Source organism: Callithrix jacchus, chromosome 7, assembly GCF_049354715.1.
Source record: "Callithrix jacchus isolate 240 chromosome 7, calJac240_pri, whole genome shotgun sequence".
NCBI classification, from domain to species: Eukaryota; Metazoa; Chordata; class Mammalia; order Primates; family Cebidae; genus Callithrix; species Callithrix jacchus.
The window spans coordinates 82,576,539-82,600,477 of record NC_133508.1 but is presented as its reverse complement, the minus strand read 5'-3'; the positions used below and the strand labels follow the sequence as shown (position 1 = coordinate 82,600,477).

The following is a 23,939-nucleotide window of genomic DNA, read 5'->3' as shown; positions in this document are numbered from 1 at the left end:
GGCTAAAAATTTGGCTGTTATGCTTGACTGAGACCAGCTACTTGTTATGAGAATATACTCTCAGGTTAGGCTGCAGGTAGTTTACATACTAAACTAGGTTATAATTCACTATGTAGAAAGGCAGCTTTAGGCTGCCTCTGAATTTAACTACAAATCTGACATTATGTTATTTTATGTGGATTGTCTCATCTCATCCTAAAAAATCCATGAGGAGAGTCTTATCATTATTTTGATTTTAAAGATGAGAAAGCAGGGCTTAAAGAAGTTCAGTGATTTGCAAAGAGTCATGATTACTAAGTGACAGGAGTAGGATGTGGAACACAAGTGTACAGCCTAGTTTGCATTTATTTCTATAAAGTAGAAGGCATTCAGAATGATTTCATTTAAGTATATTTTATTGAGTAGGAATAAAAAAAAAAAAAAGGATAAATTAATGGGTAAACCCACCAGAGTTATATGCAAATATCACTCATCATGACTTCTAGATTTCTACCTCCAAAGGCAGAAGGTAGTGATACGTATTAAAACCCAGACAACAAAACCTGTTATTTAATAACCCTTTAACATAAGTATTACTCATCATTCCACCCCTTGTAGACAAACTTCAATTTGTCACTATCCCATTAAAAATGAATAAGTGAATACTCACGAGCAAAAAATTTTTTTCTGATAAAAGCCAATTTTTTTCCGTCTATAGGTCATGATTTTTTTACTCCAAGAAACCTTTGCCTCACCTAAAATCGCAAAAATTTTCTCCTGTTTTCCTCTATACACTTTATGACTTAAACTCTTACATTTGGTCAATTTATTTTTCTATAGCATGAGGTAAGTACTGAGGTTGATATTTTTGTGTGAATTGTTTCAACAACCATTTGTTATAAAGACTACCTTTTTCCCCAGTAAACTGCCTTTGGCACATTTGTCTATTTAATTCCACTGATCTACATATCTATCCTTATACCAGTAATCATATTGACCTGATTACTGTACCTTTATACAAAATCATAAAATAAGGTTGATTCCTCTAACTTTGGTCTTCTTTTTAGTATTGTTTTGGTTATTCTAGGTCCTTTGCATTTCAATATACATTTGAAATTATCTTGATATTTTCTGAAAAATACCACCTGGGTTTTGATTGGGATTGCATTAAATCTATAGCTTAATGGAGAGAATTTACATCTTCATGATATGAGTCTTTCTAGACTGGGCACAGTGGTTCACGCCTGTAAGCCAGCATTTTGGGAGACCAGGGCAGGAGGATTGCTTGAGTACAGGAGTTCAAGACCAGCCTGGGCAACATGGTGAAACCCCAGCTCTATAAAAAATACAAAAATTAGCCAGATGTGGCCAGGCACAGTGGCTCACGCCCATAATCCCAGTACTTTGGGAGGCCGAGGTAGGCAAATCACAAGGTCTGGAGTTCAAGACCAGCCTGGCCAACATGGTAAAACCCTGTCTCTACGAAAAATACAAAAACTTAGCTGGGTGTGGTGGCAGGTGCCTGTAATCTCAGCTACTCAAGAGGCTGAGACAGAAGAATGTCTTGAACCTGGGAGGCAGAGGTTACAATGAGCCAAAATCGTGCCACTGCACTCCAGCCCGGGTGACAGACCAAGACTTCATCTCAAAAAGAAAAAAAGAATATATATGATTACCAAATAAGCACACAAAAAGATATTCAATCTCATTAATCATTAGAGAAATGCAAATTAAAGCCACAGTGAGATACTCCTAATCCTGAGCCACATCCACTAATATGGCTAAAATTTTAAAAAATGATAGCCAGGTGCGGTGGCTCACACCTGTAATCCCAACACTTTGGGAGACTGAGGCGAGTGGATCATGAGGTCAGGAGTTCAAGACCAGCCTGACCAACATGGTGAAACCCTGTCTCTACTAAAAAATTAACTGGTAGCATACACATATAATCTCAGCTACTTTGGGAGGCTGAGGGAGGAGAATGGCTTGAACCCAGGAGGTGGAGGTTGCAGTGAGCCAAGATTGCGCCATTGCACTCCAGCCTTGGCAACAAGAGTGAAACTCCATCTCAAAAAAAAAAAAAAAAAAAAAAAAAGATAATACCTAGTACTGACAAGATGTGAAGCAACTACTGGTAGAAATGCGAAAATGGTATAGCTACTTTAGAAAACAGATTAACAGGGCCAAGCACAGTGGCTCACGACTGTAATCCCAGTACTTTGGGAGGCCAAGGCAGGCAAATAACGAGGTCTGGAGTTCAAGACCAGCCTGGCCAATATGGTGAAACCCCGTCTCTACTAAAAATATAAAAAATTATCTGGGCATGATGGCAGACACCTGTAATCACAGCTACTCCCTGCACTTCAGCCCAGGTGACAGTGCGAGACCTCATCTCAAAAAAAAAGGAAAAAAGAAAACAGATTGGCAGTTTCTTATAAAGACAAATATTCAGTGGTAAATATGCATTTATAAAGATAAATTTACACTGGTAAATATACATTCCACCAGTCTCACTCCTAGGTATTTACCCAACAGAAATAGAAGCATATTCTACACCAAAACAAAAACAAAAAAAAATTATATGAACTTTCATAGCAGCTCTCTCCATAACAGGCAAAAACTGGAAACAACCTATATGGTCATTAACTGGGGAATGGAAAGTCTGTATACCCATGCCAATGGAATACTTTTCACCAATAAAAAGGAACAAACTGATACTCAAAACAACATGGATGAATCTCAGAAGGATTATGCTAAGTAAAAAAAGACACAAAAGACTACATACTGTATGATTCCATTTCTATGAAATCCTGGAATTTCACAGAAATTTCAGGCAAAACTGCAGTGACAAAAAAGTACATCAATAGTTGCCAAGGGCTGGGCCTGGGGAGAGAGAACAGACAGCAGAGGGACACAAGAGAACCTGGGGTGGCAGACATATTCTATACCAGGTCCATGTCCTGTTAGGGCCCAGGCTACATGGCAGGAGATGAGCTGCATGAGGCCGAGCATTACCACTTGAACTCCATCTCCTGTCAGATCAGCAGTGCAGCATTAGCTTCTCATAGGAGCGAGAACCCTATTGTGAACTACACATACAAGGGATTGCATGCTCTTCATGACAATCTAGCTAATGCCTGACGTTCTGAGGTGAAACAGTTTCATCCTGAAACCATCCCCAGCCCCCTCTACCCCATCTGTAGAAAAACTGTCTTCTATGAGACCAGTCTGTGGTACCAAATAGGTTGGGGAATGCTGTTCTATTCTATACTATAATTTGTATATAACTATATCATAATTGTGGCGGTGACACAACTATATACATCTGCCAAAATTTATCAAATTGAACACTTAAAATGGGTGAATTTTACTCTATGTAAACTATACCTCAGTAAAGCCAACTGATATACAGATATAGATATCCCCACCTTTCACAATAGAAAATGCACAACCACAGTGGCAGAAAGGTAATACTGAAAGGGGAAGTGGCTGAGTTTGGAATCTCTTTATAACACTGATGTAGGTAAAACAAACATCTATGGAAAAATTAATTAAGAATGATGGAATTATTTTTCAACTAAAAATAATATAAATTAAAATAAGAATCTTTTTAATGATGAGAAAAGGTTCTAATAAAAGTCTTGGAGTTTTGCTATTTCCTTTAAAAGTATACTCCATGTCACCTCAACAGACCGTTCTAAAATATTATTAAATTTAAAATATAATATTAATCAAAGCCACAATGAAACACCACTTAACACCCACTGTGATGGCTATAATCAAAAACACAGAAAAATATTGGCAAGGATGTAGTGAAATTGAAAACCTCATCTATTTCTGGGAAGAATATAAAATGGTGTAGCAAACCAAAAGTTTGGTAGTTCTTGAAAAAGTTAAAGAATTACTGCATCACCCAACAAATCTACTCTTAGGTATATACCCAAAAATACTGAAACCCAATATTCAAAACAAATTCGTGTGCACAAATGTTCAGAGCAGCACTATTCAAAATAGCCAAAAGGTGGAAACAACCCAAATGTCTATCAGCAGACAAACAGATAAACAAAATGTGGTTTATCTATACAATGGAATCGTATTCAGCCAAAAAAAGGAATTGATACATGCTATAATGTAGAAAAAATCTTGAAAGCATTGGGCTAAGTGGAAAAAAAAACAGACACAAAACATGACATATTTTATGATTCTATTTATATGAAATATTAGAATAGGTAAATCCACAGAGACAAAAAGCAGATTAGTGGATGCCAGCGCTGGAATAAGGGTGGAATGAATAATGACTGTTTAATGGATAGAGGATTTTTTTTGCAGGGGGTGGTGGTGAAAATGTCTTAAAACTTGATAAAGGTGGCTGCACACATTGCAAAGGCACAAAATGCCACTAAAATGCACACTTTAAAATGGTTAATTTTATGTTATGTGAAAATCTCACCTCAACAAAATTCAATAATTAGATGGCACCCAAAATGACATGTCATATTCAACATGAGAACTAATGATAAAATATTCAACAGAATATCATATCTCTTGTTTTAGTCAGAAATATTCCCAGCCAGGAATAGTGGCTCACGCCTATAATCCCAGCACTTTGGGAGGCTGAGGTGGGCAGATCATGAGGTCAGGAGATTGAGACCATCCTGGCTAACACGGTGAAAACCCATCTCTACTAAAAATACAAAAAATTAGCTGGGTGTGGTGACATGCGCCTATAGTCCCAGCTACCCGGGAGGCAGGAGAATCACTTGCACCCAGGAGGCAGACATTGCAGTGAGCCGAGATCAAGCCACTGCACTCAAGCCTGGTGACAGGGCGAGACTCCACCTCAAAAAAAAAAAAAAAAGAAAAGAAATATTCCCAATTCAGTTTAAGATTACGCCAGTTTGCTATAATCACAGTATCATGTTAGAATAATTACTGGTAATCATGGCCTGAACATTTTAGATTACTTCTATCCTCATGTTGCTTTTTAGAAGAATTGTTTCTAACAAAAATCACTCCTTGCTCATGGGCTCTTCCTGTCAGAACTGTGTTCACTCTGTAACACCTTTAGTCGAAGCAGTCTTATTTTCCTGATAACTTTGTTAATGTGCTACAAAAGACTGAACATTTGAGTATGTAGTATATATACTACTAAATTATGAATTAATAAATTGGTAGGATGTATGTAACACTTGACAATACTAGTACTCTCACCTTGATGGCCTCCTAAGGAAAATTTGCCTCCAAATTTTCAGCTGGAATGTCAATAGAATAACTGTTTAAAAAAAATTACAATACATGGCTTTTTAGATTTTCAGTAGATATGTTAAGAACCGTGTACGAATGTAAATGTCTGTGTACTGATCAACACTACCAATACAATTTCAATTATGGGGAAAAAAGCGAATGAACAAGGAAGACATGGCTTGGGGGATGAAAGGCAGTAGACAGGTAGGGTGAGTCTTAGAAATAATGATACAGCCAAGTGGATTTACATCAGAGATACAGAAAGCAAAGATCCAAACTAGATACTAGTTAACATATTTAGAATAAAGCAAAGCAGGAATTAACCTCATTTTACAGATGAGAAAAATGGAGACTCAAATATGTTTAGTCTTTATTCAGATTCACATAGCAGTAACAGAGTTTTATCTTCCGATTTCTAATGCAGGTCTTTCTCCTATGCCGGTTTTAACAACAGATTTTAACTGTATATATATTTTTAAAACACAAATAATAACTAATCTGGAACAAGACACTATGTAAGTTTTACTCCATCCCTAGGAACATATAAATATGATCCTATGATCTGTTTTAAAACAAGGCTGGGTAACCACTAATCAGAATCATGATTCCTACATATACAGGGAAAATAAGCCCTTAGAGAAATCGTCTCAGTAGACACTAGAAAATGAATAAGTACAAAAATCTCTTCATAAAAACATCATCTAGATGGACTCAAAATGAAAATACTTGCAACTTTAAGGCTTTTGCTTATCTACTCCCCAGACTCCGGTCAAGTCTAACCTCCTACAAGTTATCTTCCCAATAATTGTAACTAGCATACTTCTTATCCCCTTTTTGCTACCATTTAACTTATAATCAATACAATATTTATTTAAATGTTATGTTTTATTATTTTTAAATGCTTCTCCTGTTATATGTGGATCCTGTTCTGCTAACCCAAAAGTTCTTCGGAGGCTGGATCCATGTACTATAGAGGCCCATTACTCCAAAGAGAATACATTCTAGTTAAGATTTTTCAGAAATGTCACAGCAGGATAAACACTGACCTTTATTCCAGTACAGGTGGTCAAAGCAGAAACGGGCATGCAATATCAACTAGCAAATGTACCACCTAACATAAAATATCCAACTGAAAATCTCTGGGCAGGAGAATGGAAAGAGAAGAGCCAGCTTCAAGTTACAGTAGGTAAATAAATAGTTCAGGAAAAAAAAGCACAAGAGGAAACAAAAACAGATTTTCACTCTATATAATTTTTTTTTTAAGAATAATAACTCATCTTGAACAAGATGCCACGTAAGTTCTTCTCCATCCCTAGGAACATATCATGATATGATTGTATGATCCTTTTTAGAACATGCCCTGGTAGTCACTAATTAGGATCATAATTTCTACATATGCAGGAAAAATAAGCACTCAGATAAATCCTCTCAATAGACATTAGAAAATGAAGGTGAAGGTCGGGTGCAGTAGCTCACAATCGTAATCCTAACACTTTGGGAGGCCAAGGCAGGTGAATCACAAAGTCAGGAGATCAAGACCAACCTGGCCAACATGGTGAAACCCCGTCTCTACTGAAAAATACAAGACTTAGCTGGGTGTAGTGTTGCATGCATGTAATCCCAGCTACTCGGGAGGCTGAAGCAGGAGAATCGCTTGAACCAGGGAGTCAGAGGTTGCAGTGAGCCGAGATCATGCCACTGCACTCCAGCCTGGCAGCAGAGTGAGACTCCATCCCAAAAAAGAAAAAAAAAATGAAGTTGGTGAAGAATGAAAGAAATAAATTAACTGATGAACAGATAAACAAAATATAATATATACATACAACAAAATACTGTTCTGCAATAAAAAGGAACACATACTGCAACATGGCTGAATCTTGAAAAATATTAGACTAAGTGAAAGAAGCAGCCACAAAAAGCCACATATTTGATTCGATTTATATCAAAAATACAGAATAGGCAAGCCTATAAAGATGGAAAGTAGATTAGTGGTTGCCTAGTGCTGGGGGCAGGGGGATGGAACAATGAGGAGGTGATAGCTAAAGAGTACAGTTTCTAAAGAAATGAAAATGCTGTTAAATTGATTACAGTGATGGTTATATATGTCTGTGAAACACACCAAAACCACTGACCTATATACTTTAAGTGGGTGAATTATATCTCAATAAACTGTTAATTTAAAATAATAATAATAATTCAGGAATATTCTAGTTCACTTGGCCTACGTTCCAGGAATCTCAGTCCAGGAATCCCTTCGGCAACATACCACTTTAAAATTAAACATTCAGCTGTATCAGGGTGGCAGTAGTTCTCAAAGAGGTACATGTTAGAATCAGGATAACACTTTAAAGAAAATACAAAAAAAATTAAAAATAAAAATAAATAAAGAAAATACAGGCCAGGCATGGTGGCTCACGTCTGTAGCCCCAGCACTCAGGGAAGCCAAGGCAGGCAGATCACTTGAGGTCAGCAGTTTGAGACCAGCCTGGCCAACATGGCAAAACCCTGTCACTACTGAAAAGACAAAAAATAGCCAGGCAAGGTGGTACATGCCTCTAATTCCAGCTACTCAGGAGCCATGAGAATTACTTGAACCCAGAAGGCAGAGGGTGCAGTTGCGCTGAGATCATGACACTGCACTCCAGACTGGGCAACAGAGGGAGACCCTGTCTCAAAAGAAAAGGAAAAAGAGGGGAGGGGAGGGGAGGGGAGGGGAGGGGAGGGGAGGGGAGGGGAGGGGAGGGGAGGGGAGGGGAGGGGAGGGGAGGGGAGGGGAGGGGAGGGGAGGGGAGGGGAGGGGAGGGGAGGGGAGGGGAGGGGAGGGGAGGGGAGGGGAGGGGAGGGGAGGGGAGGGGAGGGGAGGGGAGGGGAGGGGAGGGGAGGGGAGGGGAGGGGAGGGGAGGGGAGGGGAGGGGAGGGGAGGGGAGGGGAGGGGAGGGGAGGGGAGGGGAGGGGAGGGGAGGGGAGGGGAGGGGAGGGGAGGGGAGGGGAGGGGAGGGGAGGGGAGGGGAGGGGAGGGGAGGGGAGGGGAGGGGAGGGGAGGGGAGGGGAGGGGAGGGGAGGGGAGGGGAGGGGAGGGGAGGGGAGGGGAGGGGAGGGGAGGGGAGGGGAGGGGAGGGGAGGGGAGGGGAGGGGAGGGGAGGGGAGGGGAGGGGAGGGGAGGGGAGGGGAGGGGAGGGGAGGGGAGGGGAGGGGAGGGGAGGGGAGGGGAGGGGAGGGGAGGGGAGGGGAGGGGAGGGGAGGGGAGGGGAGGGGAGGGGAGGGGAGGGGAGGGGAGGGGAGGGGAGGGGAGGGGAGGGGAGGGGAGGGGAGGGGAGGGGAGGGGAGGGGAGGGGAGGGGAGTCAAAAGGAAAAGAAAAGAAAAAGAGAAAAGAAATGAAAGGAAAAGACAAGAGAAGAAAAGAAAATACAGAAGCCTGTGACTAACTCCAGACATCTGGATCAAAATCTCTAGTAGGGTACACTCATCCATTTTTGTTTGTTTGTTTGTTTTAGGTTCCAGAGGTTAAAAGGGAAGCAGGTGAGGCTTTCACAGACATGTTGGGACCAAGTAGGAAAATCTAAATATGGTCTTTATATTATTAGACACTACTATTAAAATGATGTGGCCAGGCACAGTGGCTCACACCTGTAATCTCAACACTTTGAAAGGCTGAAGTAGGTGGATCACTTGAGGTCAGGAGTTCAAGTCCAGCCTGGCCAATATGATGAAACCCTGTCTCTACTGAAAATGCAAAAATTAGCCAGGTGTAGTAGTAACCACCTGTAATCCCAGCTACTTGGGAGGCTAAGATAGGAGAATCACTTGAACCCAGGAGGTGGAAGTTGCAGTGAGCCGAGATTGTACCACTGAACTCCAGCCTGGGCAACAGTGAGACTCCATCTCAAAAAATATATATAATAATAACAGTGCTAAACATCTTATATCTGATAATATATTGTAGCTGTTTCGGAGAGTGTCCTTCATCTTAGGAGAAATACTTAAATATGAGACATAGCAATTAGTCTGTGACTTGCTCTGAAATGCTTCAGGAAAAAATACATATATATACAGAAAAAAAAATGGCCAAATGTACAAATTAGTCCACCTAGGTAAAGCTTACATGAGTGCTCACTGTACCATTCTTTCCATTTTTCTGTAGATTCAAAAATTTTAAAATAAAAAATTAAGGAAATGGGAATTTCCAGAGATGATCCTGATTCTCTCTATGGCCTAGGAGTCACAAACTTTGGTATGATAAGGAAATCCTTTGATCCAAAAATTAGCTTCCCACCTGCTACACAAAGACTTCCTCCCCTCTGCTCCCAATTCCCATACTGAACAAATGGACAAAGCTTTCTATTCCATGTATGTTGACCAAAAGGCTTATATCTTCAAGTCTAGATGAGACTTTAACTGGAACACGTTTCTGTGATTGTACCCTACAAATTAGTAGTGTGCCTAGACGTAAAAATAGAGGAAACAGTGTGAGATGAGCAGAAAGCAGTGACTGCCTTAAGTACCCAGGCAGGGTTGAGGGTAAAAGGGTAGAATTTGTAACAACAGGCAGAAAACAAAACAACCTACCCAATCTACACATCTTAAATTTTGTAAGGCCCTGACTATCATACAAAGCCTAGACAAACAAAAAGCTTTTTTTTTTTCCCCAGACAAGATCTCACTCTGTCACTGGAGGCAGTGGCACAATCACGGCTCATTATAGCTTCAACTGCTTACACTCAAGCAATTATCCCACCTCAGCCTCCTGAGTAGCTGGGATCACAGGCACAAGCGCCATCTTGCTCAGCTAATTTTTTATTATTATTTTTTTTTTTTTTTTTTTTTTGAGACAGAGTTTTGCTCATTACCCAGGCTGGAGTGCAATGGTACGATCTTGGCTCACCGCAACCTCCACCTCCTGGGTTCAAGCAATTCTCCTCCCTCAGCTTCCCGAGTAGCTGAAACTACAGGTGCGTGCCACTATGCCCAGCTAATTTTTGTGTTTTTAGTAGAGACGGGGTTTTACCATGTTGACCAGGATGGTCTCGATCTCTTGACCTCATGATCCACCTGCCTCGGCCTCCCAAAGTGCTGGGATTACAGGCGTGAACCACCACGCCCGGCCCTATTATTATTATTATTATTATTATTATTATTATTATTTGTACAGACAAGATCTCACTATGTTGCCCAGGCTAGTCTCAAACTCCTGGGCTCAAGTGATCCTCCTGCCTCAGACTCCCAAAGTACAAGAATCAGAAGCGTAAGCCACTGCATCCAGCCCTTATTCTTATATATATACTTAAGTACCCACGATGTGCCAAACATGTTCCCTATCCTCACATACCAAATAGGTATACCACAGAGCTATAAACCAAAGCAGCACAACTTTACCAGATTTAAGAATCATTTCTATAAAAAAGAATATTCTTTCCCAGGAAAATTTACTCATTAAAGTTACAACCATATGGAATCTTTTTCTTGACCCTCACTATACAGTTAGTACCACTGATGAGAGGGCAATCAAAATAGACTCAATTAAAATCTCATTCTTAAGGTCAGGAGCAGTGGCACATGCCTATAATCCCAGCACTTTGGGAGGCTAAGGGGGGCAGATCACCTGAGGTCAGGAGTTCAACACCAGCCTAGCCAACAAGGTGAAACCCCATCTCTACTAATAATATAAAAAAAATTAGCCAGGCATGGTGGCACACACCTGTAATGCCAGCTACTCAGGAGGCTGAGACAGAAAAATTGCTTGAACCTAGGAGGCGGAGGTTGCAGTGAGCCAAAATCATCCCATTGCACTCCAGCCTAGGTGACAAGAACAAAACTCTATCTCAAAAAAAAAAAAAAAAATTCATTCTTAGCCTGATCCCATGACATGCACCTGTAGTCCTTGCTACTTGGGAGGCCGAGGCAACAGGAATGCTACAGCCCACGAGTTTGAAGTCAGCCTGGGCAACAAAGCAAGATCCTATCTCTAAAAAAAAAAAAAAAAAAATTAAAAAGTCATTCTTTTCCATACTTCACTTTAGGAAACTGAATTCTCCAAATCCTAAAAAGGAAAAAGAACAGATGTCGCAATGACAAATGACAGTAAGAATTTTTTATAGAGCAAAACACCACCTTTATGAACACTTACCAGGCCAGCAGTAAGAGAAGGTGCAGACTGTCCAAGGGACTGGTTTCTCATTCGAACCAGGTTTGATGTTTCTCCTGACGACTGCCAAGTCACCTGTCCCACACTGCTATGTACACTGCTGGACAAAGGGAGCAGCTGCTTACCTTCAAACATAAGGTTTGGAAAATATACTTGTAACTATTTATTTATAAATGAATGAAAAAATACAAATACAGTGCTATCAAGTAGATAAAATCATACTGATACAAAGTAAAATTGTTCCACATCCATTTTAGAATCTATTAAAATTTCCAACTATCCACTAAAAATTCTAATTGTCTTGGTGGTGAGGATAATGGCAAGTGGAACACTAAAATGGATTAACTATTTTATGTTCTCAATAATATTCATCATATGCCAGCCTTCCACTCTAACACCCAAACTAGCAGTCTAGGAGTTTTCGAATCCCTTCTAGCCTACAGAATTTCTCATCAACTCAATGTAATATTAGTGATACAAGTTTCCAGCAGGCAAACAATGAATCTATACTGCTCTCACCAGACTCCAAGTGCTCAGTTCAGGTTTACTGTTTACCTTAATCAGACTCCATGTGCTCAGTTCAAGTTTACTGTTTGCCTTAATCTCATTGAGACAGAGTCACTTATAAAGACCAAGTATGAAGAATTGCAATGACTTTTTTTTTCTTTTTTTGAGGTGAAGTCTCACTCACTGTCGCCAAGGCTGGAGTGCTGTGGCTCTACTCAGCTCACTGTAAACTCTACCTCCCAGGCTCAAGCGATTCTCCTGCCTCAGCTTCCTGAGTAGCTGGGACTACAGGCGTGCACCACCATGCCCAGCTGATTTTTTAAATTTTTAGTAGAGACAGGGTTTTGCCATGTTAGCCAGGCGGGTCTCCAACTCCTGACCTCAGGTGATCTGCTTATTACAGGCGTGAGCCACGGTGCCCAGCCTGCAATGACTTTCTGAGGTGAAAGTCTCATTTCTCCCCTTCTTCACACCATTCTTCACACTTTTGCTAGTGATCTAATCAACAAAAATGTGTTTATGTCATTTCCTTCCTTAAAAGCCTCTGATGGCTCCTTACTATTTGAAGAAATTAAGCCAAACGTTTTAGCATGTGAAAAAGACCCTCCATAAACCCAGATTATCTTTCTGGCCTCATCTCCTTCCACTCTTTTCCATACTTACTCACTCACTCACTTCAGTATTATGCCCTGTACTTTCCCCTGGCTTTATCGTAATCACTGACCTCACTTGAAAACTTCCTGTGCCTGACAAAATCTTAGTCATGAAATTACTTCCTGTGCCTGGCAAAATCTTAGTCACAAAAATACCCAATGTAGTAAAGATGTGAAGAAAGGGCTTAGGGGATACTGTTGTTTTCGCTGCTAACAAAATAAGATAACAATTCATTTGGAGAACAATTTAACAAAGTTAACCATAGAAGAAAATTAAGACATAGAAGAAAGTAAAAATTAAGAAAGATTTCTCCGTTTTCACGCTACTAAGTAAAAAAAAAAAAAAAGAAAGATTTCAGGACAGGTGTTGTGGCTAACACCTGTAATCCCAGCACTTTGGGAGGCCAAAGCAGGAGGATTGCTTGAGCCCAAGAATTCAAGACCAGCCTGAGCAACATAGCAAGAACCCATCTCCAAGAAAAAAAATTAGCCAGACATGGTGGTGTGTGCCTTTGGTCCCAGCTACTCAGGAGGGTGAGGAGAAGGGGGGAAGATCATTTGAGCTTAGGTAGTCAAGGCGTCAGTGAGTCATGGTCATGTCACTGTACTTTAGCCAGGGAAACAGAATGAGAAGCTGTCTCAAAAAATAGAAAAATTAAAAAAGGAAAGACTTCACTTTGACATAATGCATGTTTCTGTAGTGAATTTTTTGTATAACTAGCATATTTACTAGAAAATTACAACATGTTTTTAAAATCTAGTTAAGTTTTCAAGTCTCACTCAAATGTACCTTTTACTGTAAAGTCTTTCCATAAAGCCCTCCACAAAAATAATAATGATTATGATGATGGCTCTCTACTCAAAACTTCCATAAGCCCAGAGTAGAGCCTGCCTGTCTGCCTTCTTTCCTTCATTCTGCAAATGTGCATTTCTCCAGACGACCTGCCTACTTCTCACCTACTAATTCTAAAGGAAAGTCAGCTTAACTTATCCTATTCATACAAAGATTACTATCATCTCTCTCTTCAAAATAAAGAGGCCTGAGGAAACACTGTAGAAGAAACCTATTTGAGTATACACTTCTCACCTACTAATTCTTTTTTTTTTTTTTTTTTTGAGACCGAGTTTCACTCTTGTTACCCAGGCTGGAGTGCAATGGAGCGATCTCGGCTCACCGCAACCTCCGCCTCCTGGGTTCAGGCAATTCTCCTGCCTCAGCCTCCGAGTAGCTGGGATTACAGGCACGCGCCACCATGCCCAGCTAATTTTTTGTATTTTTAGTAGAGACGGGGTTTCACCATGTTGACCAGGATGGTCTCAATCTCTTGACCTCGTGATCCACCCGCCTCGGCCTCCCAAAGTGCTGGGATTACAGGCTTGAGCCACCGTGCCCGGCCTCTCACCTACTAATTCTAAAGCAAAGTCAGCTTAACTTATCCTATTCATACAAAGATTACTATCATCTCTCTCTTCAAAATAAAGAGGTCTGAGGGAACACTGTAGAAGAAACCTATTTGATCATACATCAGTAAGGAATGAAGCACACCGAGGACTGCCAAGGTGAGGAAAAGAAAAAAGACAGAAGGAACAACATAAACAAACAGAATAACAAGTCCTTTAGTAAATAAATAACACAGAAAAAAAGAAAACCTCTTAAAAATTCTAATTACTACTCTTACAATAATTCAATAGGCTGCTGCATAAAACATTCCCAGTTAAAGATGGCAGACTAAGCACATGCTTTTATCTTTTGTCCTCCATGAAACACCATAAAAATGAGACTCAAAAATAAAAAATAAAACAAAATAAAGAGACTCAAGAAGTAAGCTGGCCAGGCACGATGGCTAATGCTTGTAATCCCAGCACTTTGGGAGGCTGAAGCAGGTAGATCACTTGAGGTCAGGAGTTCGAGACCAGCCTGACCAACATGGTGAAACCCCGTCTCTACTAAAAATACAAAAAAAAAAAAAAAGCCAGGCATGGTGGTGCATGCTTACAATCCCAACTATTTAGGAGGCTGAGGCAGGAGAAAAGCTTGAACCCAGGAGGTGGAGATTGCAGTGAGTCAAGATCACACTATTGCACTCTAGCCTGGGCAACAAGAGTGAAACTCTGCCTCAAAGAAAATAAAGAGAAGGGTCCGGCACAGTGGCTCATGCCTGTAATCCCCTAAGCCCTTTCTTCACATCTTTATTACACTGGGTATTTTTATGATTAATCCCAGCAATTGAGGCCAAGGTGGGCAGATCACGAGGTCAAGAGATAGAGACCAACCTGGCCAATAGGGTGAAACCCCATCTCTACTAAAAATACAAAAATTAGCTGGGCATGGTGGCGCATGCCTGTAGTACCAGCTACTCAGGAGGCTGAGGCAGGAGAATCACTTCAACCCAGGAGGCAGAGGTTCAGTGAGCTGAGATGGTGCCACTGTACTCCAGCCTGGCAACAGAACGAGACTCTGTCTTAAAAAAAAAAAAGTAAGCAAACAAAGGCCAGAATGACAGAAATGAACAGACACTGACAATGAGCGGCTGAAAAAACTAGGGGTAAATCTAAAGCAGATAGGTGGATCATAACAATGGAACTGGACAAAGAAAGGCATAAGGTATAGTAAGCATGAAGCAGATTACAATTAAGTGGAGTATCTGGCCTGGCCTGGTGCTCAGACCTATAATCCCAGCACTTTGGGAGGCTGAGGTAGGTCTGCTCGAGCTCAGGAGTTCAAGACCAACCTAGGCAACATGGCGAAACCCTCTCTCTACTAACAATACAAAATTAGCTGGGCGTGGTGGTGCACACCTGTAGTCCCACCTACTTGGGAGGCTGAAGCGGAAGGAGGATTACTTGAGCCCAGAAGGTGGTTTCAGTGAGCTGAGATCTCACCATTGCACTCCAGCCTGGGCAACAGAAGAGACCCTGTCTCAAAAAAAAAAAGTGGTACCAGTCTACCCTGCAAAATCTTAGGCTGAGCACTCAGAAATGAGTAACACCCGAAAGGCATAAAATATGGGCTAAAATCAGATAACTGGAAAGTTCCATAGAAAGAACAAACACAACCACATTTCAACAATGTACCCAATATCCATGCAATTACTTCACAGGATAAAAGGACTTTAGCATTTCCAAAACAAAACACTGAATATTCTGGTTGTTAGGTGCTCAAAAGAAAGAGTTAATCCAGGTAAGAAAACTTTTTCCTTTTGTTTTGTTTTGGAGACAGAGTTTCACTCTGTCGCCCAGTCTGGAGTATAATGATGCTCACTCAGCCTCCGCCTCCCAGATTCAAGCAATTCTTGTGCATCAGCCTCCTGAGTAGCTGAAATCACAGGTATGCATCACCATACCTGGCTAATCTTTGTATTTTTAATAGAGATAGGCTTTTGTCATGTCTTGAACTCCAGACCTCAAGTGATCTGCCTGCCTGGGTCTCCCAAAATGTTGAGATTACAGGAATGACCCACCACACCCAGCCACATTTTAAAATCAAAAATCTAATTTACTCATGACAATCAGAAGATAATCATATTCCAGCCAGGCATGGTGTGTCATGCCTGTAATCTCAACACATTGGGAGGCCAAGGCAGGCGGATCACTTGAGGTCAGGAGTTGAAGACCAGCCTGTCCAACATAGTGAAACCCTGTCTCTACTAAAATTACAAAAATTAGCCAGGCATGGTGGTACCTGCCTGTGATCCCAGCTACTTGGGAGGCTGAGGCAGGAGAATCACTTGAACCCAGGAGGCAGAGGTTGCAGTGAGCCAAGATTACACCACTAAACTGCAGCCTGGGCAATAAAGTGAGACTCTGTTTCCGAAAAGAAAAAGAAAAAAAGATAATCACATCCCTTTAAAAGAAGAACAGAATGCTATCAAAAACCAAACAAGAAATGGCTCTATGTGGCTAAATATATGACCAGAAAAAATAAAAATTTCAATATAAGAGTAAGAAAATAAGGCCAATGGAATAGCCCTGAAAGGAACAGGAAGAAAAAGAAAACCGAAAATTGTTTATTTGTGGGTAGAAGAGTATAGTGAGATTACATTTTCTTCTCTACTAATCTCATATTTTTAGTTGCGATCAAACGGGTTTTCTTTTTTTAAAACTCTATTGACTGACCAGAATTATGCCACAATGTAATTGCTTCCTTTTATACTGTGCCTTCTTTGTATAATTTTTTCCCCTTAAATTAATTTTTTAAGTATCTTTTCTTTGAAGGAGGTAGAGAGGACACTGTGAGTTTTTAGGTTTTGAGAATGAAGAAAAAAAGAAAATCTACAGAAGCAAAGAATGTAAAGTCTACAGAAGTGGGCAGAGAGTAAAAATCAGAATGAGAGAGAGTAACCAGTAGTGATGATCAACCAAGAAATATCTATCAGGTCCTGCAGGTTAGCAATCAGAGATTCCATGAGGAAGAAGTAAGGAGAGAAAGACAGCCTTACCATAAGTGTTCTACACAAGACTACTACCAGAAAAGTGTCAAGATGCCAAGCCAATTAATACACCCTTAAATATTGACCACACAGTCCCACATTTCTTTAAAAAAAAAAAAAATCAAATATTTACCCGACAGAGAGCTGGCCAGGCTTCCTCTCCATAACTTACAATCATCCTGACTCAGTTGTCGTTGAAGTTTAACTTTTCCAGTAGATGAAAATATGTCAGGATTACTGAGTTTCCTGAAGAGCAAGGGACTAAGTCCAGTTACCACATCCTTCAAAGAGAAAAAAAAAGGCATAAGTCTTTAATATCTCTTCTGAAGTATGAGAACTTTATATTAAACATCTCTACAACACTCATTACAGTTTAAAAATGCCAACATATTATACTTCCCCCTCAACAGCTAAAGACAGAAACATACTTTTTAGTAAAAGCTGGGTATGCCGTAAAGGGCACAGGATATTGATTATAAAATGCCAAAGGAAAAATAGGTGAGAAGGGTCACAGGATGACAGACACTTTGAGAGGATATATTATTCATAATGAGTACACTTCTTAGTTAAGTGTATTTACATTTCTCCTTTTATTCATACCTTTCCTATATCCAGTAAAGAAAAGCATATTTTAGTTTTTAAGAAAATCATTGAATGGCAGATTTTACCTGTCATATAAAACTAGAAATACCTCTAACATTCAATTAATGATAAAATTAATCTTAGAGCTTTCTTTATTTGCCTATAAGAGGAGCTTAATACAGGTTTTCAAAGATAAAGTATATAGTGCTATGAAAAAATACAGGCAATATGAAACATTGACAGAACCTTCCCTTTTCCTTTTAGTCTAGTCCATTCCATTCTACTCCAATGCCTCTTTCTCCTCATTCAGCAAGCAGTGTCCAACAATATCATCAACATGCAGACATCTTTAAGCCAACACCCACCTAATCAGGAGTATTATAATAAATAAGAAACTTTTGAAAAAAAACAAGGGCAATGAGGTATATCTATTATATGTCAATGAAAGAAGCTATAAAAAATACAGATAAGTAACACATCAAACTGATCTAGACAGTACAGAGACAAGAAGCATAAGAAAATAACTGACCCCATGCCACCTGCCATTTGAAAAACAAGATTCAAGTAACTGGCACTATGGTAATACTAAAAGCCACAAGGGGAAAAAAAAGAGGAAATGTCCAGTTCTCTAAGATTAAAAAAAGAAAGAAAAAAACAAATTCTCTACAGTTATATATTGTGATTAGTGAGTTCAAAAAAAAAAAATGGGAAGTTGTCTGTGACTACCCAAAACATGATTTGATTTACAAATACCCAAACATATAAAGAGTGAAGTTGGTGAAGAAAAATCCCTGAAAAGAAGAAAAAGACAATTTCAAAACATGGTGGTAAATGAATAAAAGAATAAAGGAGGAAAGTGAGGCACTGAATCATCAAACATTTGATGTGTCCAGGCACCTAACTGTAGCAGGAGTGAGCAGTGAGACAGAGAGAACAGGAAATAGAACTTAACGCAAAATAGAAGGTAGCAAGGGAACAGCCTATATTCATACTATCTGGCATGTCAAGGATGAAACAGTACCTATGAATCAAGGAGAAACTAGGGAAGGAAGCAGAGTTTGGACTAATGCCGGTAACCAATTAAAGAGAGCTGGCCACTCACAAATGCGACAAGCACAGCAAGAAGCTCTAGGTGGAGAGAACTAAGAAGGCATCAAGAGAACTTGGAAGACATCAAGCTAAAGTGGATATCCTCTATGAAGGCAATATAGAGAGGAAAATACCCCATCCCAAAAAAAAAATCTTACAACCAGCTGCATGAGAGAACCAGTATTTGGATGCCTGCTACACTGTATGGATGAATAATCAGTCTTAGCCAGAGAAAGAACAATGAAAAAGAATTAGATCAGTACCAATTAAGAGAAACACATAAACTTTTCAATCTCCCTATTCCCTGCCACAAGACACCAAAGAAAGAAACTAGAAAACAGGAGAGGAGAAAAGAATGAGAGGATCACACCCCTGCTTATCCCAAGTCTGAGTTGAAACCTGTGAAAGGAAAGGAAATATAAATTAAATATGAAATGTAAATGTTTAAGCTAGGATTTTTAACTTTTACTGAAATATATTACTCATTTTAGAAAAGTACACATACCAAAGCATAGACTCAGTGAATTTTCACATATTGAACATACCCACTAAGCAGCATCAAGATTAAAACATTGAAAATACATAGTACCCCAGCCGGGAGCGGTGGCTCACATCTGTAATCCTAGCACTTTGGGAGGCCGAGGAGGGCAGATCACAAGGTCAAGAGATCGAGACCATCCTGGCCAACAAGGTGAAACCCCGTCTCTACCAAAAAGCCAAAAATTACCTGGGCATGGTGGCACACACCTATAGTCCCAGCTACTCGGGAGGCTGAGACAAAAGAATCACTTGAACCCAGGAGGCAGAGGTTGCAGTGAGCTGAGATCACACCATTGCGCTCCAGCCCAGGCGACAGAGTGAAACTGCTTCAAAAAAAAAAAAAAAAGAAAGAAAGAAAATACACAGTACCCCAGAAAGCCTCCTTGCACTGTTTCTGTCACTACCCTCGATCCCCCAAGGGTAACCACTATCCAGACCTCTAATAGCATAATCATATAAAGTGCAAAAAACTTTACATGGATGAATGAAATCAGTCAGTGTGGACTCTTCTGCCCTTCTATGTCTTGCTTCTTTTGCTCAACTAGACTGGACCTTGTTTGTTTGTCTGTTTTGAAACAGGGTCTTACTGTGTCACCCAGGCTGGAGTGCAGTGGCGTGATCTCAGCTCACTGCAAGCTCTGCCTCCTACGTTCAAGTGATTCTAGTACCTCAGCCTCCCAAGTAGCTGGGATTACAAGTGTGCGCCACCATGCCCAGCGAATTTTTTGTATTTTTAGTAGAGATGGGTTTTCGCCATGTTGACCAGGTTGGTCTCAAACTCCCGGATTCAAGTGATCCACCCTCCTCAGCCCCACAAAGTGCTGAGATTACAGGTATCAGCCACATGCCTGGCCTAGACTGGACTTTTTAAAACAGCAGAGCAGCCAGGCACGGTGGCTCAAGCCCATAATCCCAGCACTTTGGGAGGCCGAAGCGGGTGGATCACGAGGTCAAGAGATCGAGACCATCCTGGTCAACATGGTGAAACCCCGTCTCTACTAAAAATACAAAAAATTAGCTGGGCATAGTGGTGAGTGCCTGTAATCCCAGCTACTCAGGAGGCTGAGGCAGAAGAATTGCCTGAACCCAGGAGGTGGAGGTTGCGGTGAGCCGAGATCACGCCATTGCACTCCAGCCTGGGTAACAAGAGCGAAACTCCGTTTCAAAAAAAAATTAAAAAATAAAATGGCAGAGCATTACTGAATTTACTCAGGAAATCATTAAAGGATAAGGATGGGAGAACGACACAAATAAGACAGCATCACATATAATCCTACAGAGAAAGAAAAGAGGCGGGCCAGGCGCGGTGGCTCAAGCCTGTAATCCCAGCACTTTGGGAGGCCAAGGCGGGTGGATCACGAGGTCAAAAGATCGAGACCATCCTGGTCAACATGGTAAAACCCCATCTCTACTAAAAATACAAAAAATTAGCTGGGCATGGTGGCACGTGCCTGTAATCCCAGCTACTCAGGAGGCTGAGGCAGGAGAATTGACTGAACCCAGGAGGCGGAGGTTGCAGTGAGCCAAGATCGCTCCATTGCACTCCAGCCTGGGTAACAAGAGCGAAACCCCATCTCAAAGAAAAAGAAAAGAGGCATTGAGAAGTAGAACTTCCACACTAACTTACTTAATACTTGCAGTTTTCTAGTTCCAATTTCTACTCCCTTGTGAGGTGCAGCCAAACTCCAGGTTTTTTGTTTCAATGGGATATCACTGTACCCTATAATAAGCTCTTCCTTTCTGCTTAAATTAGGTCAAACTGGTCTCTACCATTTCTGCAATCAAATAATTCTTAAGTAAAATACAGAGTGAGGACAGGAAGGAATCTAGGATGACTTCCAGGTTTATGGTTTGGGTGGTACGCTTAATAGTCATGGAATACAGAAGGACACACAAGTTTACAAACAAAACACTGCTATGGCCATAGTAAATATTAGCATAACTACAAATTACAGTCACTTTCTAACAACTATTAGAGGAATTGTATTTAGCCTCAAAGAAAGAAAACTGAAGGAGACATGAATAGCTCTCTTCAACTGCACAAGGGATATCTCCTACATTACAGAAGAGTAAAACTTCTTACTTCACAGGGTACTGAAAGGAAAATAACAAAAAGAAAAGTAGGTTCTGAGAAACTGCTTTAGGCAGTTGATTCTCAAAGTGTGATCTCCAGACCAGCAGCAGCAGCTGTGAATTTATTAGAAATGCAAATTCTAAATAAAGCCCCACCTCCAATTTACTAAATCAGAAATTCCAAGGGTGGGGACTGACAATCAATGTTTTTTTTTTTTTTTTCTATTTTTTACATTGAACATTTTGAAATATTTTTTTTTTTTTTAATTTTTTATTGGATTATAGGTTTTGGGGTACATGAGCAGAGCATGCAAGACAGTTGCGTAGGTACACACATGGCAGTGTGCTTTGCTTTTCTTCTCCCCTTCACCCACATTTGGCATTTCTCCCCAGGCTATCCCTCCCCACCTCCCCCTCCCACTGGCCCTCCCCTTTTCCCCCCAATAGACCCCAGTGTTTAGTACTCCCCTTTCTGTGTCCATGTGTTCTCATTTTTCATCACCCACCTATGAGTGAGAATATGCGGTGTTTCATTTTCTGTTCTTGTGTCAGTTTGCTGAGGATGATGATTTCCAGATTCATCCATGTCCCTACAAACGACACGAACTCATCATTTCTGATTGCTGCATAATATTCCATGGTGTATATGTGCCACATTTTTCCAATCCAGTCTATTATCAATAGGCATTTGGGTTGATTCCAGGTCTTTGCTATTGTAAACAGTGCTGCAATGAACATTTGTGTACATGTGTCCTTATAGTAGAACGATTTATAGTCTTTTGGATATATACCCAGTAATGGGATTGCTGGGTCAAATGGAATTTCTATTTCTAAGGCCTTGAGGAATCGCCACACTGTCTTCCACAGTGGTTGAACTAATTTACACTCCCACCAACAGTGTAAAAGTGTTCCTTTTTCTCCACATCCTCTCCAGCATCTGTTGTGTCCAGATTTTTTAATGATCGCCATTCTAACTGGCGTGAGATGGTATCTCAATGTGGTTTTGATTTGCATCTCTCTGATGACCAGTGACGATGAGCATTTTTTCATATGATTGTTGGCCTCATATATGTCTTCTTTCGTAAAGTATCTGTTCATATCCTTTGCCCACTTTTGAATGGGCTTGTTTGTTTTTTTCCTGTAAATCTGCTTGAGTTGTTTGTAAATTCTGGATATCAGCCCTTTGTCAGATGGGTAGACTGCGAAAATTTTTTCCCATTCTGTTGGTTGCCGATCCACTCTAGTGACTGTTTCTTTTGCCGTGCAGAAGCTGTGGAGTTTCATTAGGTCCCATTTGTCTATTTTGGCTTTTGTTGCCAATGCTTTTGGTGTTTTGTTCATGAAGTCCTTGCCTACTCCTATGTCCTGGATAGTTTTGCCTACATTTCCTTCTAGGGTTTTTATGGTGCCAGGTCTTATGTTTAAGTCTTTAATCCATCTGGAGATAATTTTAGTGTAAGGTGTCAGGAAGGGGTCCAGTTTCTGCTTTCTGCACATGGCTAGCCAGTTTTCCCAACACCATTTGTTAAACATGGAATCCTTGCCCCATTGCTTGTTTTTGTCAGGTTTATCAAAGATTGTATAGTTGTGTGTATGTTGTGTTGCCTCCGGTGCCTCTGTTTTGTTCCATTGGTCTATATCTCTGTTTTGGTACCAGTACCATGCTGTTTTGATTACTGTAGCCTTGTAGTATAGTTTGAAATCCAAAACCCATCAGTGTGCTGTATCCAGGAAACCCATCTCACATGCAAGGATACACAAAGGCTCAAAATAAAGGGATGGAGGAAGATTTACCAAGCAAATGGAAAGCAAAAGAAAGCAGGAGTTGCAATTCTCATCTCTGATAAAATAGACTTTAAAGCAACAAAGATCAAAAGAGACAAAGAAGGCCATTACATAATGGTAAAAGGATCGATACAACAAGAAGAGCTAACGATCCTAAACATATATGGACCCAACACAGGAGCACCCAGATACATAAGGCAAGTTCTTAATGACTTACAGAAGGACTTAGACTCCCACACAATAATAGTGGGAGACTTTCACACTCCACTGTCAATACTAGACAGATCAACCAGACAGAAAATCAACAAGGATACCCAGGGCTTGAACTCAGACCTGGAGCAAGCAAACCTGGTGGACATTTACAGAACTCTCCACCCCAAATCCACAGAATACACATTCTTCTCAGCACCACATCACACCTACTCTAAAATTGACCACATAATTGGAAGTAAAGCACTGCTCAACAAATGCAAAACAACTGAAATCATAACAAACAGCCTCTCAGACCATAGTGCAATCAAGTTAGAACTCAGAATTCAGAAACCGACCCAGAACCGCACAGCTTCATGGAAACTGAACAACTGGCTCTTGAATGTTGACTGGGTAAACAACGAAATGAAGGCAGAAATAAAGTAGTTCTTCGAAACCAATGAGAACGAAGACACAACGTGCCAGAACCTCTGGGACACATTTAAAGCAGTCTCTAGAGGAAAGTATATAGCAATAAGTGCCCATATGAGGAGAATGGAGAGATCCAAAATTGACACCCTATCGTCAAAATTGAAAGAGCTAGAGGAGCAAGATCAAAAAAACTCAAAACCCAGCAGAAGACAAGAAATTACTAAGATCAGAGCTGAGCTGAAGGAGATTGAGACACGAAAAACCCTTCAAAAAATCAATAAATCCAAGAGCTG

General features: G+C 40.5%; 1 protein-coding gene across 14 annotated transcripts in view; it reads right to left on the bottom strand.

Moving 5' to 3' along the window:
• The window catches only part of MAST2 (microtubule associated serine/threonine kinase 2), a 260,168-nt gene that overhangs the window by 207,117 nt on the left and 29,112 nt on the right, over window positions 1-23,939 (bottom strand). For 13 of the 14 annotated variants that reach the window (XM_078331597.1, XM_078331601.1, XM_035251307.3 and 10 more), the window contains exons 2-3: window positions 17,090-17,237; window positions 11,349-11,491 (exon numbers count right to left, since the gene is read on the bottom strand). Coding sequence is in view for 11 of the 14 variants with exons in the window: in XM_035251307.3 (XP_035107198.1) it covers window positions 11,349-11,491; window positions 17,090-17,237 (291 nt within the window). In the remaining 3 variants the exon portion in view is untranslated. Of the gene's footprint in view, window positions 1-11,348; window positions 11,493-17,089; window positions 17,238-23,939 lie in introns of those variants that run through there. The other variant, XM_035251314.3, reaches the window with a different exon arrangement.